Source organism: Pseudophryne corroboree, chromosome 9 (assembly GCF_028390025.1).
Source record: "Pseudophryne corroboree isolate aPseCor3 chromosome 9, aPseCor3.hap2, whole genome shotgun sequence".
NCBI classification, from domain to species: Eukaryota; Metazoa; Chordata; class Amphibia; order Anura; family Myobatrachidae; genus Pseudophryne; species Pseudophryne corroboree.
In genome coordinates this window covers 152919637-152935116 of record NC_086452.1, presented here as the reverse complement: position 1 = coordinate 152935116, position 15480 = coordinate 152919637, and the positions used below count along the sequence as shown (strand labels likewise).

The 15480-nt window shown below is 48.2% G+C and overlaps 1 protein-coding gene across 1 annotated transcript in view; it reads right to left on the bottom strand.

Moving 5' to 3' along the window:
- The window catches only part of ABCA4 (ATP binding cassette subfamily A member 4), a 502596-nt gene that overhangs the window by 206522 nt on the left and 280594 nt on the right, over positions 1–15480 (bottom strand). Inside the window, exons 22-24 of the mRNA XM_063941498.1 lie at positions 12564–12703; positions 1494–1631; positions 926–1119 (exon numbers count right to left, since the gene is read on the bottom strand). Coding sequence (XP_063797568.1) covers positions 926–1119; positions 1494–1631; positions 12564–12703 — 472 coding nt within the window. The remainder of the gene's footprint in view (positions 1–925; positions 1120–1493; positions 1632–12563; positions 12704–15480) is intronic.

Genomic DNA, 15480 nt, shown 5'->3' with positions numbered 1-15480 from the left:
GGAGAGTGCTGTGAGAGATGAATATTGAAGAGAGGGGGGAAGTACTGCAAGAAGTAGATATTGAAAAGGTGGAGCGCTGCAAGATGTCTACACTGAAGGAAGGGAAGTGTTATGAGAGGTGGACATTGAACAGGGTGCAATACTGCAAGAGGTGGCAATTAAGGGCTGGCGGCATGCTGTGAAGTGTATATTGAAGGTGGGGAGTGCTTTGAGGGTTGTGTCTATACCCCCTTCAATTAATGTACCCACACGTGACATTGAGTGAGGGCGGAAGTACAGTTTCTTGCCCTTAAAGCACTGTTATTTGAGTGCTGTGAGGGAGGGGGTCAGTGAGCGCTCGGATGCAGACAGTAAGTGATGTTAGGGGGCGGGGGGGGGCAGTGAGTTCTGTGAGGGAGGGGGTAAGTGAGTGCTCGGATGTGGACAGTGTATGCTGCTAGAGGGCAGGGAGGGGGACAGTGAGTGCTGTGAGGGAGGGGGTAAGTAAGTGCTGTGAGGGTGGGGGTCAGTGAGCGATCGGATGTAGACAGTAAGTGATGTTAGGGGGCAGGGGGGGGGGTCAGTGAGGGAGGGGGTCAGTGAGCGCTCGGATGCAGACAGTAAGTGATGTTAGGGGGCAGGGGGGGGGGGGTCAGTGAGTTCTGTGAGGGAGGGGGTAAGTGAGTGCTCTGACATGGACAGTGTATGCTGCTAGGGGGCAGGGAGGGGCACAGTGAGTGCTGTGAGGGCAGTGTGTTCTGCGAGGGGCTTAGTGTTAAACCGAAGGAACTGGCAGTGAGAGAGGGCTGTGGAGGGGGTAATGAGAGACAGCTATGGAGGGACAATGAGGAATACATGCAGGGGCCACTTAATTGCATTTGACCCCAGGATAAAAAGTTACCAGCCAGCCCCTGGTGGTATATGAGAGGGGAAGCTACAAACTTACAGAATCTTTCTTCCCTGATTCCTTCACACTTCTCATCCTCCTGACTAGAGTCAGGTAGAAGCCTGTTCCAAAGCAGTTCTTCAGGAATAAGGGAGACCCGCAGCAGTATAGCTTTCCTTGAGAAATGATTGCGATTCTATCCCCTAGGAGATCAGCCTCATCCATGTGATGAGTAGAAAGAATAATGGTTCTACCTGGTAAAAATAAGAGTTAGTACAGATGTGGCAAGTGGTGCATTATCTGCGGCCGTTACTCTACAAGTTTAGCTACAGTCTAAACTTTATTTTATCAGATGACCCCATAATGCTTACAAATACTTTGCTGTGACAATCATATTACTCGATGGTCTACGTGTTACACAAATACCTATATTTAGCTATATATGCAGATAAAAATAACATTGAGATGAACCACAAAAATATGGATCATGCGATAATCATTAATGCAACAATATAAAGTAAATAGGAATAAATATGTATACTAATGTAAATTGAAGTGATCATTATTTAAGATATTTGAAACATTTTAATAAATTGAGGTTCCATGTGTCATTGATAATAGAGCCTACCTGACCGGTATTTCAACAGCAGATCCCAAATAGACCTTCTAGAATATGGGTCTACACCTGACGTGGGCTCATCCAAAATCACAACTTTAGAATCACCAACAAATGCCATTGCAAGAGATAATTTCCTTTGCATGCCACCTAAAAGTCAAAAGGGACGCCTTAATATATAAATATATAATAGAATACACTAGGAATTATCAGTTAAACATAACAATACTAAAATTTCAATGCATAACTATATACAGGTTGAGTATCTCATATCCGGAATGCCCGGGACCAGGAGTATTCCGGATATTAGTTTTTTTCCGGATAACAGAATACCTGTTATCCGGATGGTTCCCGGGTATCCACAGTGGGTCCTGAGCATCAGCGGGAGGTCCCGGTGGTCCGTGATGGGTATGGAGCTGCGGTGGGGGTGTCCGCGGCAGGTCCGACACATCAGCTGGGGGGGCTGACGTGTCCACTGCAGGACCTGGCAGCAGCGACGGTGAGGGAATGGCTGCAAAGCCACTTCCCCACCTGTCTGTGATTTGTTATGCACACCAGTGCCTGCAGGAATGTACTGGTGTTTGAACTGTTATGCACACCAGTGCCTGCAGGAATGTACTGGTGTCTGAACAGAGAAGGATGCAAAACAAATGAACTCAGACAGACTGGGAAATATGACATAACATACACAGAAGGTGATAGGGTAACAAAACCAACACAGAGTGAACAGAGAAGCCCAGAGGCTAAGAAACTGGGTGTCTCCCTAGTATTAGAAATGCTCAGATGGAAAAAGCAAGATGTTGTGTTTTAATACGTAGAGAACCCGAAATGCTGTTGCTAAGGGCAACAGCAAAACCCTAAAGGGTTACCAACGGGTGTGGCAGTAAACTCCTTGGTCAGAGATGGAATAATAGACACAAGGAGAGTCTCCACAATCCTAATTCTCACTTACAGGGCCCAGGTTCAGCTTACTGCCACTAAACTGACACATGGACGCCCTGCACAGTGAGAGAGGATTATGCAGGCAGGTCTGAAAGTACAGCCACAAACCTGCTGGGTTCACAAAATAGCAAAAGAACCTCAGCAGGCTAAACGACTGACTCCAGTCTTACTGCTAGGTCTGGATTGGCAGAGTGTAGTACCAAATCCCCAGGCCTATTTGCAGTAAGCAACAACAAATACAAAGCTACACAGTACTGGCTAACTTTCAGGAACTGACTAACCAACAAAGATTCAGCAGCATCTGCTTAACCTGAGAAGGGGCCTTATAAAGCAGGTGCTGTCCACGCCCCCCTCAGACCTCACAGACTGTGAGCACAAAAACCAGCACCGGATCCCCTGCCTGTAACCACTGCACAGTAAAAGACCCGAACCGGAGTATCAGCTGCGCTCAGGTTACTCCGCTAGCACTTGTCTCCCGGTTGCCATGACGACGTGGCAGCACAGGGCAGGAGACCCTAACAGTACCCCCCCTCTGACGAGGGGTCAAAGAACCCCTACCACCGGGTTTATCGGGGAACTGCGAGAAGAAAGAGCGTATCAGTCTGGGGGCATGAAGATCACAACTGCGCACCCATGACCGCTCCTCCGGGCCATACCCCTTCCAGTGCACCAAAAATGACAGCCGACCCCGAACCATCTTGGAGTCAAGAATCCTTTCAACAACAAACTCCCTCTGGCCACGTATCAGAAGAGGGGAAGGTCTTCCTCTGGAAGAAGGATTACTAATCGCCCGTTTTAAAAGGGAACAATGAAATGTTTTATTGATACCCAAAGAACGGGGCAGATCTAACTGAAATGCCACCAGATTGATAACCCTGGTGATCTTATAAGGGCCGATGAATCGGGGGCCTAACTTATGAGATGGCTGTCTCAACTTCAAATTCTTGGTAGACAACCAGACGAAGTCTCCTAATTTGAAGCTGCAGGGTCTTTTCCGCTTATCAAAAACCCTTTTGGTCACTAATGACACAGACACAAGGGCTTTCTTCACTTTCCTCCAAATACCTCTAAGGACCGAAACGACAGAGGAACCACCAGGCGTGGAGTCCAGGGGGTCAAAAGAATTGGCCTTAGGATGATGCCCATACACACAAAGGAAGGGAGAGATCCCTGTAGCAGAGTGAGCCGCGTTGTTATAGGCAAACTCCGCCATGGACAGATGAGCAACCCAGTCAGTCTGACACTTGGAGACATAACACCTGAGGAACTGCTCCAAGGACTGGTTCACCCTTTCAGTCTGCCCATTAGACTGCGGATGGTAGCCTGACGACAAGCTGACAGAAATCTGGAGATCGGAACAAAATGCCCTCCAGAATTTGGCCACAAACTGGGATCCGCGGTCAGAGACCACATCAAGTGGCAACCCGTGGAGACGCACAACATGCAGCATAAATAATTCAGACAGGCGTCTGGCCGATGGCAGCCCAACCAGTGGAAGGAAGTGCGCCATCTTCGAAAACCTGTCAACGACAACCCAGATGACTGTCATCCCCGAGGATTTGGGCAAGTCCACAACAAAATCCATTGAAATGTGGGTCCATGGCTTAGATGGAATAGAGAGTGGATGTAATGGGCCAACAGGAACCCCTCTAGGAGTCTTATTTCGGGCACAGATGTCACATGCCCGAACCCACTGATCCACATCCTTAGCCACCGAGGGCCACCACACCGCCCTAGATAGCAACTCCCGAGTTCTGGCAATACCCGGGTGACCTGCCGACTTCTTGGCATGGAATTCCAGGAACACTCGCTGTCTTAACCTAGGAGGCACAAACAAAAGACCTACCGGAAGGTCTGGAGGAGCCTGCTCCTGTGCTCTAAGGACTAATGACAAGAGGTCCTGGGTAATGCCCACTTTAATACATGATGGGGACACAATGGGCAACGGCTCCTCGGTGGTCTCCTGGATTGGAGCAAAACTCCGCGAGAGCGCATCAGCCTTGATGTTTTTTGACCCAGGGCGATATGTTATCAAAAAATTAAAGCGAGCAAAAAACAAAGCCCATCGTGCCTGCCTGGCATTGAGACGCTTCGCTGACTCTAAATATGCCAAATTCTTATGGTCGGTGAGAATTGAGACCACAAACTTAGCCCCCTCAAGCCAGTGTCTCCACTCCTCGAGTGCATCCTTAATAGCCAACAATTCCCGGTTACCCACGTCATAATTCATCTCGGCAGGCGAAAATTTACGGGAAAAGTAAGCACAGGGATGAAGGCGATTATCAGACACTCCCATCTGAGAGAGCACTGCCCCAATACCCATCTCAGAGGCATCCACCTCCACCACAAAAGGACGCTCTGGATCTGGGTGTCGCAGCACCTTGGCCGAGACAAATGCCCTTTTGAGACGGGCAAAAGCCGCTTTGGCCTCACGAGACCAGTGAGCAACATCCGCCCCTTTCTTACTGAGTGCCACCAAGGGCGCCACTATAGACGAAAATCCAGCGATAAATCGTCTATAAAAATTTGCAAAGCCCAGGAAACGCTGAAGCGCCTTCAAACTAGTGGGCTGCACCCAATCCAGGACTGCCTGTACCTTGGAACCCTCCATTTGGAAACCTTCTGGGGAGATAATATATCCTAGAAATGCGATTTGCTGAACTTCAAATTCGCACTTCTCCAGCTTCGCCCCAAGCCGGTGGTCTCTGAGTTTCTGGAGGACTAAGCGTACATGCTTCCGATGTTCCTCCAGGGAATGGGAGAAGATTAGGATGTCATCTAAGTATACAACTAAGAATCTATCCAAATATTCCCTGAGCACATCGTTCATGAAATCCTGGAAGACTGCCGGGGCATTACAGAGCCCAAAAGGCATCACCAAATATTCATAATGCCCTGAGTGGGTATTAAAGGCAGTCTTCCATTCATCCCCCTCTCTTATTCGGATTAGATTGTACGCACCGCGTAGGTCAATCTTAGAAAAAATGGTGGCAGTACGAAGCTGGTCAAACAAGACCGAAATGAGAGGCAGTGGGTATGAGTTTTTAATCGTGATACGGTTCAATTCCCTGAAGTCGATGCAGGGTCGCAATGAACCGTCCTTTTTACCCACGAAGAAGAACCCCGACCCAACTGGAGACTGTGAGGGTCTGATAAATCCCTAAATCCCTTAGCCAAGTTCTCCTGAATGTACTCTGCCATAGCCTGAGTCTCAGGACGTGACAGGGAGTACAACCTGCTCTTGGGAAGCTTAGCATTCGGCAACAAATCAATGGCACAGTCATAGGGGCGATGGGGAGGTAGTACCTCTGCAACTTTTTTGGAGAACACGTCCGCAAAATCTGCATAACACCCTGGCAATCCTGGCAAACTTAGCTGCGAGAGCCTGACTGGAAGGCTCAAGCAACTCCTGAAACAATCAGTACCCCAACTAAGAATCTCCCCAGAGACCCAGTCAAATTGAGGATTGTGGGCCCTTAACCAGGGTAACCCCAACACCAATGGGGCAAAAGTACAGACAGTCACATAAAAGGACAATTTTTCAGAGTGTGTGGCTCCAATAAACAAAGAAATCTGGCTAGTGCAAGAGGTAATTTTACCCTGGGATAATGGTTCCCCGTTTAACCCACAAATCTCAATTTCCGACGCCAAGGGTACTAAGGAAACAGAGTGTTTCAGGGCTAATTGGCGGTCCATAAAAACCCCGTCGGCCCCACTGTCCACAAAGGCCTCAGTCTTGACAGTTTGACCGAGGATCTTCAAGGTCACCGGAATGATAAAAGTCTTCTTGGGAAATTCTGACTTCTGGCCTGACAGGATATTTCCCATCACCCTCAGGCCCTGAAGTTTTCCGGCTTTTCTGGGCATGATACTACCACATGACCCTTATTCCCACAGTACAAACACAACCCCTGCTGTCTCCTCCGCGTCTTCTCATGCAAGGAGAGGTGGGTAGCCCCAATCTGCATAGGCTCCTCGGAAAATTCCTCAGAGTCTGAGGTTCCCTTGGGAAAGAAGGAAACCTCGGTCTCCCTTTCAAGCCTACGCTCTCTCAGCCGTCTATCCACCCGGATGGATAACTGCATGAGCTGATCCAAGCTATCAGGCAAGGGATATTGTACCAGTTGATCTTTTATCTGGTTAGAAAGACCTCTTCGGTACTGGTGTCTCAGGGCTGGGTCATTCCACTGGGTATCATGGGCCAACCTCCGAAACTCCGTACAGTAAACCTCAACTGGCCTTCGCTCTTGCTTAAGGATCGAAATCTGAGCCTCGGCTGAGGCCGTCTTGTCAGGGTCATCATACAACATGCCCAGTGCCGTAAAAAAAGCATCAACACTTTTAAGCGACGGACAGTCAGGCTGCAACCCAAATGCCCAGACCTGTGGGTCTCCTTGTAGCAAGGAAATCACTATGCCCACCCGCTGAATCTCTGACCCAGAAGACTGAGGCCTAAGCTGGAAATATAACTTGCAGCTCTCCTTGAAACAAAAGAACTGCGAGCGATCTCCAGAAAAACGATCCGGAAGATTTACTTTCGGCTCCTTAACCCCTGAAGGTGCTGCTGCTGCGGGAGCTCCGCCAGCGGCCTGGGAGGTGTGCATTTTAATGGACAAATCATTAAATTGACGAGTCAGGACCTGCACCTGATCGACCACCTGTTGCAACGTATTTTGAGGGGTATGCTCCATATTCCCACAAAATTTCAACAGGAGTATTTGGCTGCTGAATATGTTATGCACACCAGTGCCTGCAGGAATGTACTGGTGTTTGAACTGTTATGCACACCAGTGCCTGCAGGAATGTACTGGTGTCTGAACAGAGAAGGATGCAAAACAAATGAACTCACAGACAGACTGGGAAATATGACATAACGTACACAGAAGGTGATAGGGTAACAAAACCAACACAGAGTGAACAGAGAAGCCCAGAGGCTAAGAAACTGGGTGTCTCCCTAGTATTAGAAATGCTCAGATGGAAAAAGCAAGATGTTGTGTTTTAATACGTAGAGAACCCGAAATGCTGTTGCTAAGGGCAACAGCAAAACCCTAAAGGGTTACCAACGGGTGTGGCAGTAAACTCCTTGGTCAGAGATGGAATAATAGACACAAGGAGAGTCTCCACAATCCTAATTCTCACTTACAGGGCCCAGGTTCAGCTTACTGCCACTAAACTGACACATGGACGCCCTGCACAGTGAGAGAGGATTATGCAGGCAGGTCTGAAAGTACAGCCACAAACCTGCTGGGTTCACAAAATAGCAAAAGAACCTCAGCAGGCTAAACGACTGACTCCAGTCTTACTGCTAGGTCTGGATTGGCAGAGTGTAGTACCAAATCCCCAGGCCTATTTGCAGTAAGCAACAACAAATACAAAGCTACACAGTACTGGCTAACTTTCAGGAACTGACTAACCAACAAAGATTCAGCAGCATCTGCTTAACCTGAGAAGGGGCCTTATAAAGCAGGTGCTGTCCACGCCCCCCTCAGACCTCACAGACTGTGAGCACAAAAACCAGCACCGGATCCCCTGCCTGTAACCACTGCACAATAAAAGACCCGAACCGGAGTATCAGCTGCACTCAGGTTACTCCGCTAGCACTTGTCTCCCGGTTGCCATGACGACGTGGCAGCACAGGGCAGGAGACCCTAACATGATTGACCGTGGACTCCAGTGAGGTCATGCTGTCAGCCGTGTCATGACGTCACTACATCGAAATATTCTGGTTTTCGGAATATTACAGTTTTCGGGTATCCAGATAACCCGACCTGTATATGTTTTAGATCTGTACATGTGCAGATGTCACGATCCGGGTATCTGGACGCCATTACTTACCCTTCAGATGCCTCCTAAGGCTGGCTCAGCGTTCCAGGACCGGATCCCATCTGTTATACTGATGTCCACATTCCTGCCTCCTCTCCTGTCACTCTGAGACGCGGTCACCGCAACGCCTGTTACATCCGGAATGGCGTCTCCCGCGGCCTCCGCCGCTGTTCCTGAGTTTCTACATGCAGAATGTCAGAGTGGTGATTACGTCAGTCGTGGCCTCCGCTGTGCCCGCGTGGTTAAATGTGCACTTATCAGTCTGGCGTCTCCTGTCTCCTGTGGCCGGCGCCGCCATTACTGTTTTAATTCCAACATGGATTACAAACCAAACTTCCCTCCAAGTGTCTGCATGGGCGCAGCCATCTTGGATTCTGTCATCTGTTCATTTCCACCAATCTGTTGTTTGCAATGTTAATCTGCATAATTGCCTAGCCAATCCCTTCCTTGCTGCAGGTATAAGTAATCTGTGCCTGAGCAAGGAAGGCGTCAGTGCTTTGATTGTCAAACCTAGTTCCAGTTTGTCTCTCTCCTGTGGTTGTTTTCCAGGTTCCAGCTCCTATCTCCACGCTTCCACTAAAGAGACCCGCACCAGCATTCCACCTGCGGTGTAGCCTGACTCTCCTATCCATTTGGATTCATCTGCTTCCAGCTACAGATCCACCTGCTTTCAGCATCCAGCTTCCAGCAGAGGTCAGCTCTTCTTAAAGTGCCGGTACCCTTTTCTGCAGATTATCATTTATCACCGGCATTATTATTTCACCGCTCTCAAGCTCCAAACATCACTTCATATTTCATCGCTCTCAAGCTACATTTATTATTTAACTGGTTCCAGCCAGTATCCACTCCGTGCCAACATCAGTCTGGTTCCAGCCAGTACCCACAGCAGCCGTTTTATCCACAGCAGCCCAGCTTTTCCTGGAACACCAGCTGGTACGATCCTGGGCTATCTCCATTGCTACAGTTGGGCCTGGTAAGGACTTTCCAACTAGAAGATTATAAGAACTATCTCACACTACCAGAGCCCTGTGGCCCTTGCCACCCTGTAGTACCCAGGAACTGTATTTATCCTCTGCTGATTTTTATGTTTTCTTTTTACTGCTGCTGTGTTACGGAGTATGTCATAATAAACATCATTGACTTTTATCCTGGTTGTCGTGGTCACGCCTTCGGGCAGTTATTCTACATGTTACTTACATGTCTAGGGGTCTGATACAACCTCCCAGGTTCCGTTACATCTCAGCCCCTACAACTGAGGCTGCCTCCCGTCAGCTCAGGCCCTCAGTTGTGACAGCAGATATGTAGCTGCGATGCCGCTCGCTGTGCCCCAAATGCCTGACATGCTGCTGGCTTTTGTGGGACGACGATTGCGGCGACAGACAGCGATACAGAAAATGGGTGCTCGATGGCCTTGTTTTTTGGGTGTGCTGAAGCTAGTGGCTGCGTCCCAGCCAGCCTGAGTAACATGAGGGTTACTGAGATGACCGATGTTCAAGCAAATGATCCAATCCTGCATCTTCAGATACAGCAGCGGGCTAGAGAAGCCGGCAGGAGGCACCTATTGACAGAAGGCGCCTTCTGTGACATTAGCATATTATCGCACATCTGCTGCATACTGTATTGATATTCGAGATTGATGTATGATGGTCATCTACTGTTGTGCCACATGTACATTATGTCAGCCCCCATAGGCAAACGCAGGGGGGGTTCTAGTTGGCCGGAAACCCCCCTCCTTGTGGACATCGGCTTAAATTTTGACCACAATAGCAATAGTATATAATATGATTACTAGAGCTGCTGCAACATGCAGTTTAAGGGACAGAGTGGAGCTGCTGCACATACTGTACCCAGTATAGCAGCTTATTCTACAAAATTTGCTGTATGTGTGGATCTGAGTGCTCAGTCCGTGCGCTGGACCAAAGAGTAGCTGCCAAGAAGAAGAGCCAGGTGCCTTAATATGCAGGAGAATGTGTGCTTAGACAGTGCAGTTCTGTCTCCTTCTGGTTCTATTATGTTTGTTTATTTATTTATTTATTTATTTATTATGGGATGTTTAACCTTTTCCTGACTACTTGTGTCATTTATATTAGTTACATATGTTTTATTTAATCTGTACTATAGACCATCTATAGTTTTAATTATTAATATTGTATTTCATACACTAGCCAGTGTATAAAAAGAAATAAGTCTGCTGCAGACTCCCTGCACTTGCTCCAATATTCCGCAGAGTGGCAGATTGTGGATTTTATGTGGAAACCCCCTCTAGAAATCCTGCATTTGCCACTGCCCCTAATCATTTATTCGTGCAATCTTCTTACACAGACGATTTAGTGATAGCTATAGTATATAATGCTTCACATAACATAACCCCTTTCGGTACTAGTCAGTGTCAAAGCCAGCGGTGTGTCAGTTTCTTAGCTGTGCTGCCTCACAGCACTGAGGCCATGGACTCGATACGAATGACTAAATATTCTATGTTAAGCGCTGCATAATATATGTGCGCTATATAATACCCCTTTTCCACCTACGAGCATGGGTCGCAGCCGGGAGCCTGACACGGGTGCTATCCGGCTGCGGCCCGTGCTCAGTACCCTTTCCCACTGCGCTCAGCAACCCGGCATATTGCCTGGTTGGTGACGCTGCTAGTGACGCGGAAGGGGCGGCGCTGGAAGATCACATGATCTCCCAACGCCGCCCTTCCATACAGTGTAAACGGGAGCCGTGTCGCATCGACACGGCTTCCGTTTACACTACAACCCTACTCAGATCATTCCCGTGTCCTACCCAGGTAGCTACCCGGGTAGGATTCACGGGTCCCTTGATCCGGGTCTATGCGTGTTTTTTGAGCTAGTGGAAAAGGGGTATTAATAACTGTTAATACCCCTTTTCCACTGCCTCTGAAATCCTGGATTTTTGCACATGAATGCACATCAACCCGGGGTTTAGGTCAGTGGGAAAGCAAATGAATTTGCTGGGTTGACAGATCTGGAAATTTCATGCATTAACAGCGGAAAAGGGGTAGAAATAAGTAGTGTTCCCCAGATACATCAATTCTCTGTACAAAGATTGGTGAAATGGGTATGGGTCGTTGGGTCGACTCAACTTAGGTTGACAGTCATTAGGTCGACCACTGAAGGGCGACATGGGCATGAAATCATATAATACAGGGCCGGAGACACAAGTGTTACATCAAGATTCAAGCCAAAAGACATACTATAGTTTAAATCAGAAATTAGATTTTCAGCATCCAATATCAGGGCCAAAACTAGGATTTTCGGCGCCCTGGGAAGGGCACTAATTTGCCCCCCCCCCCCCCCCCCCAAAAAAAAATATATAATAATAATAATAATAAAAAATAATAATAATAAAAACAAATATGATAAATAAAAAAATACATAAATGAAAAAATTAAATACAAAAATAATAATAAAAATACAAATGAACAAAGAAAAAATATAATTTTTTTTTACAACTGCACCATGCAGTAGTGCAAACTTATTCTAGTTATACTGCACAGTAGTACCCCTCATTATGTCACCCCAAGGGGGAGAGAGGGAGTGGCAGAGAGATGGGAGAGAGGGGTGAGTGAGAGAGAGTAATCACACACGTAAGTACATACAGTGCCCTTTTCCTGAGTCACACTCACCATTTAGGCAGGCTCAGGATGATGCTGAATAGTGAGGTCTCCTCCCCTCCGCTCTCCCATGCTGGCTGGGCTTGCACTGACAGCGCAGTGCCTTGTAGCCCTGCCCACTTTTCGACTGCACCTCTGGCTGCACTGTGGCTGATGAAAGACTTTTGGGGCTGTGGTAACTTGCCCCCAGTGATCCCTCTTAATCTGGCGCCCTCTGACACCTCCCTCTTTTCAATTTCTTCACTGCAAGGAGCCCAGCACATTGCAGCAAAGAAACTGAACATAAACTAGAGTTCCCAGCAGCCCTTGCATGGGCTGTAGTTTTCTGTCAGTTTATTCATTGCTGTGCGTCCGGCTGCTTGCAACCACAGCTGCAGGGGAGGGGGGGGGGGGGGGGGGGGGAGTGTTAGGGGGGTTGAAGTGACTGTCCTGGCGCCCCCTCTGACGCAGCGCCCGGGTCACATGCCTCCCTAGCCCGCCCTAGTTGCGGCCATGCTCATTATGACAGTATTCGAGAGTCATGGCTATAGCCACAGATGCCTAGTCTCCGGAAATGCCCAGGAGGCTACCACATAAGAGGGTGACCTAGCTAGAATGTATATTTTGCCTTCACATTTTATATATGAACATTTCATTTTGGAGCTTAGTGTCCCTTGGAATGACCGTTGGAGATTAACAAGTACCTGATAGGTTTTGAGCCTCCTCATTTCGCTTCTGAGGAATTCCAATATCTTCCAGCATCACTTCCATCTCTCTCTCAGCTTGCAACTTTGATTTACCTTTCAGCTGAGCATAAAACAGGATGTGCTCCGCCACTGTTAAGCTGGGGAAATAAGAATTTTGTATGTTTTTATAAAACCATCACTTTGTATCCTTACAGGGTAATTTCAATAAACCTTGGTAAGTATGGCTGCATGGAAGGTACAATTTTCCATTTGCTCGAGCCAGCGTCCCATGCATTTCACTTCCAACAGGATGGCAGAATGGTTAAAATGGACATGAAACCTCATCTGTGTAATTGAAACATCAAAACAGGATTTATCAAGAACACATTTTCTAAACCTTTATATATCATGTGTACATCCTACTATCTGTAAATGTAAACCAAGTGTACATTATATGTATGAGTATATATTTATAGTCCCAGTGCAGCTTCTTTTTTTTTTAGCAAAACTGCAACTGATGCCGAATGAGGGTTTTAATTCTCAAACAGGCTTCTGCCTTGTGGAGCAAAACAACTGGCACACAGTGGAAGTGGTAACACACATAGAAATACTGTCAGGCTACAGGCAACAATAGAACTGAGGCATGGCCAAGCCAGAAGAATCCTTAACCATGAACTGAGGCATGGCCAACCCAGAAGAATCCTTAACCATGAATTGAGGCATGGCCAACCCAGAAGAATCCTTAACCATGTACTGAGGCATGGCCAACCCAGAAGAATCCTTAACCATGAACTGAAGCATGGTAAAGCCAGAAGAATCCTTAACCATGCCCCTACCACAGCAGGTCCAGATTTGGCTGGTCATTGCCTACAATAACATTAGATCCTTCAGAATTTTCATGTATGGGTTATATTCAACAATAAACAATTTTCCTAAAGTAGAGTTGAATGCAAATTTGCTGCATGTGCTCCCACATTGCCTGCACAGAATAAAATGCACATATTCATCTTAATGTAGAGAAGAATGCATCTTGCGGTGTGCCCCCTTCCTATGTGATCTTCACTAGTCATCATCATCACCACACATGCGCATAAGCGTGTACTAGGTGCAAAAGATGCTTATGCCCAACTCTGTGGACACACTGAACTATGGGGAGATATCTCAAGCCTTGGAGAGAGATAACGTCAGTGGTGGAACTAGCAGCGGTGCAGATGGTGCTTTTCACCAGGCTCTGCCTCAATGAAGGGGTCCGCAGCGCCGGCACTATAATGAGTCAGACCGACTCATTATAGTACACCGCCACTGCGTATCGAGTCATAGCAAAGAAGGGATGGAGATGCGTTCTGGAAGGAAGATAGCAGGAAAGGTGGTGGGGCACCACAGTACTCTCCTGCCTCCTCCCCGAGTCCCCGGTGCTTTAGTACAGAACATTCACAAGGTTTACAACATGTTAAAGGTGTCCGATCAGCAGAGACTGCTGTCAGTGATTGTCAGAGCTCTATGGGATGTTCTTCCACAGACAGAATCATTCAGCCAGTCATCGTGGGTGGGACATGACATGTGACCTCCCCAGAACAGTGTAGAAAGTGCTGCGGAGAGAAACACATGCGAAGTGAGGTGGCTGTTGCAGTGGGTGTATGTCCCATAATATACCAGGGTTACACCACTCTCTCTGGCTGCTGGTATCGCCTCTGCTTCTTACTCTGGTCCCCATCTCTAAGGTTACATTACTTTCTGTCAGCAGTGACAGTAGCTGGTGTCTAACAGCTCTCCCAGTCACGTTATGTATTGCTGGCTGTCTCTCATGCTGTATAACCACATGTATAATAGCACAATACTATTCTATAGTGTACAGCAGGTGCCGGTGTGGGGGAGCAATCAATATACCTGGGACTTCCTTGTGACCAGGACTGGATTAAGGATTGTGGGGGCCCCAGGACAAAATAATTGTGGAGGCCTCCCTAATAAAATGACTCCGTGCTCTGTCCACCCCCAATATGGTCACAGTGCTCACCAGTGTAACCCCGCCGGGATGTTTTGAGTCGAGGGGGTTGGTAGAAAAAAAATCATTTTGGCGCTCCTCACCCTCTCTACTGGGTGTGTGTGTGGGGGGGGTTGTGTGTGCACGGGGAAATGGTTACCTCCGGAGCCCTGTGGGCGGCTTCTCCTTTAAAAGCAGGCTGCTGTAGCATGCTGTGCCCCATGCTCTGTCCTAGCTGGCTGTCTATCTTCACTGATGCATTACTCCCAGAAATGCAGCATGGATGTGATCTGCCATGTGCTGCTGATGAGGGGACAGAATGCAGCCTGAGCAGTGGCGGGCATTGTCCCAGTTGCTGGGTCAGATTACCCTGCTGTGTGGGGATCCCCTGTGTGTGAGGGCCCCGACACGACCACCCCTGTCGCCCCTTCCTTAATCAAGCTCTGCTTGTGGCAATAGGACATAGAGCCACCTTCCGTCTTGTGACCGTCCACCGTGTGAAAACTCAAGGAGGGAGTCGTCTTACACACACTGCAGTTCTACTGTGAATTGTAATATGTAATATTTGTCACCCAGTGCCTGTCACTCTCTGCTAGTCACCCACTACCTCTCGGTGTTAAGTGGCCTCTGCCTGTCACCCTCTGCTCATCACCCACTGCCTGTCACCCACTGATTCTCCCTGTTACCGAGCCTCTGGCTGTCACCCTCTGCCCGTCACACACTGCCTTTTTCCTGGCCTCTGTCTGTCAATTTCTTGCCTCTCCCTGTCACCCTCTGCCTGACACCACTGTCTCTCCCCGTTACCTGACCTGCCTGTCCGTGTCACCCTTGCCTTGCCTCTCCCCTTCCCCTTTTGACTCTCTGTCACTTGCTGCCTCTCCCAGTCACCCTTTGCCCGTCACCCAGTGCCTCTTCCTGTCACCCACTGCCTATCCCTGTCACCCTCTGCCTCTC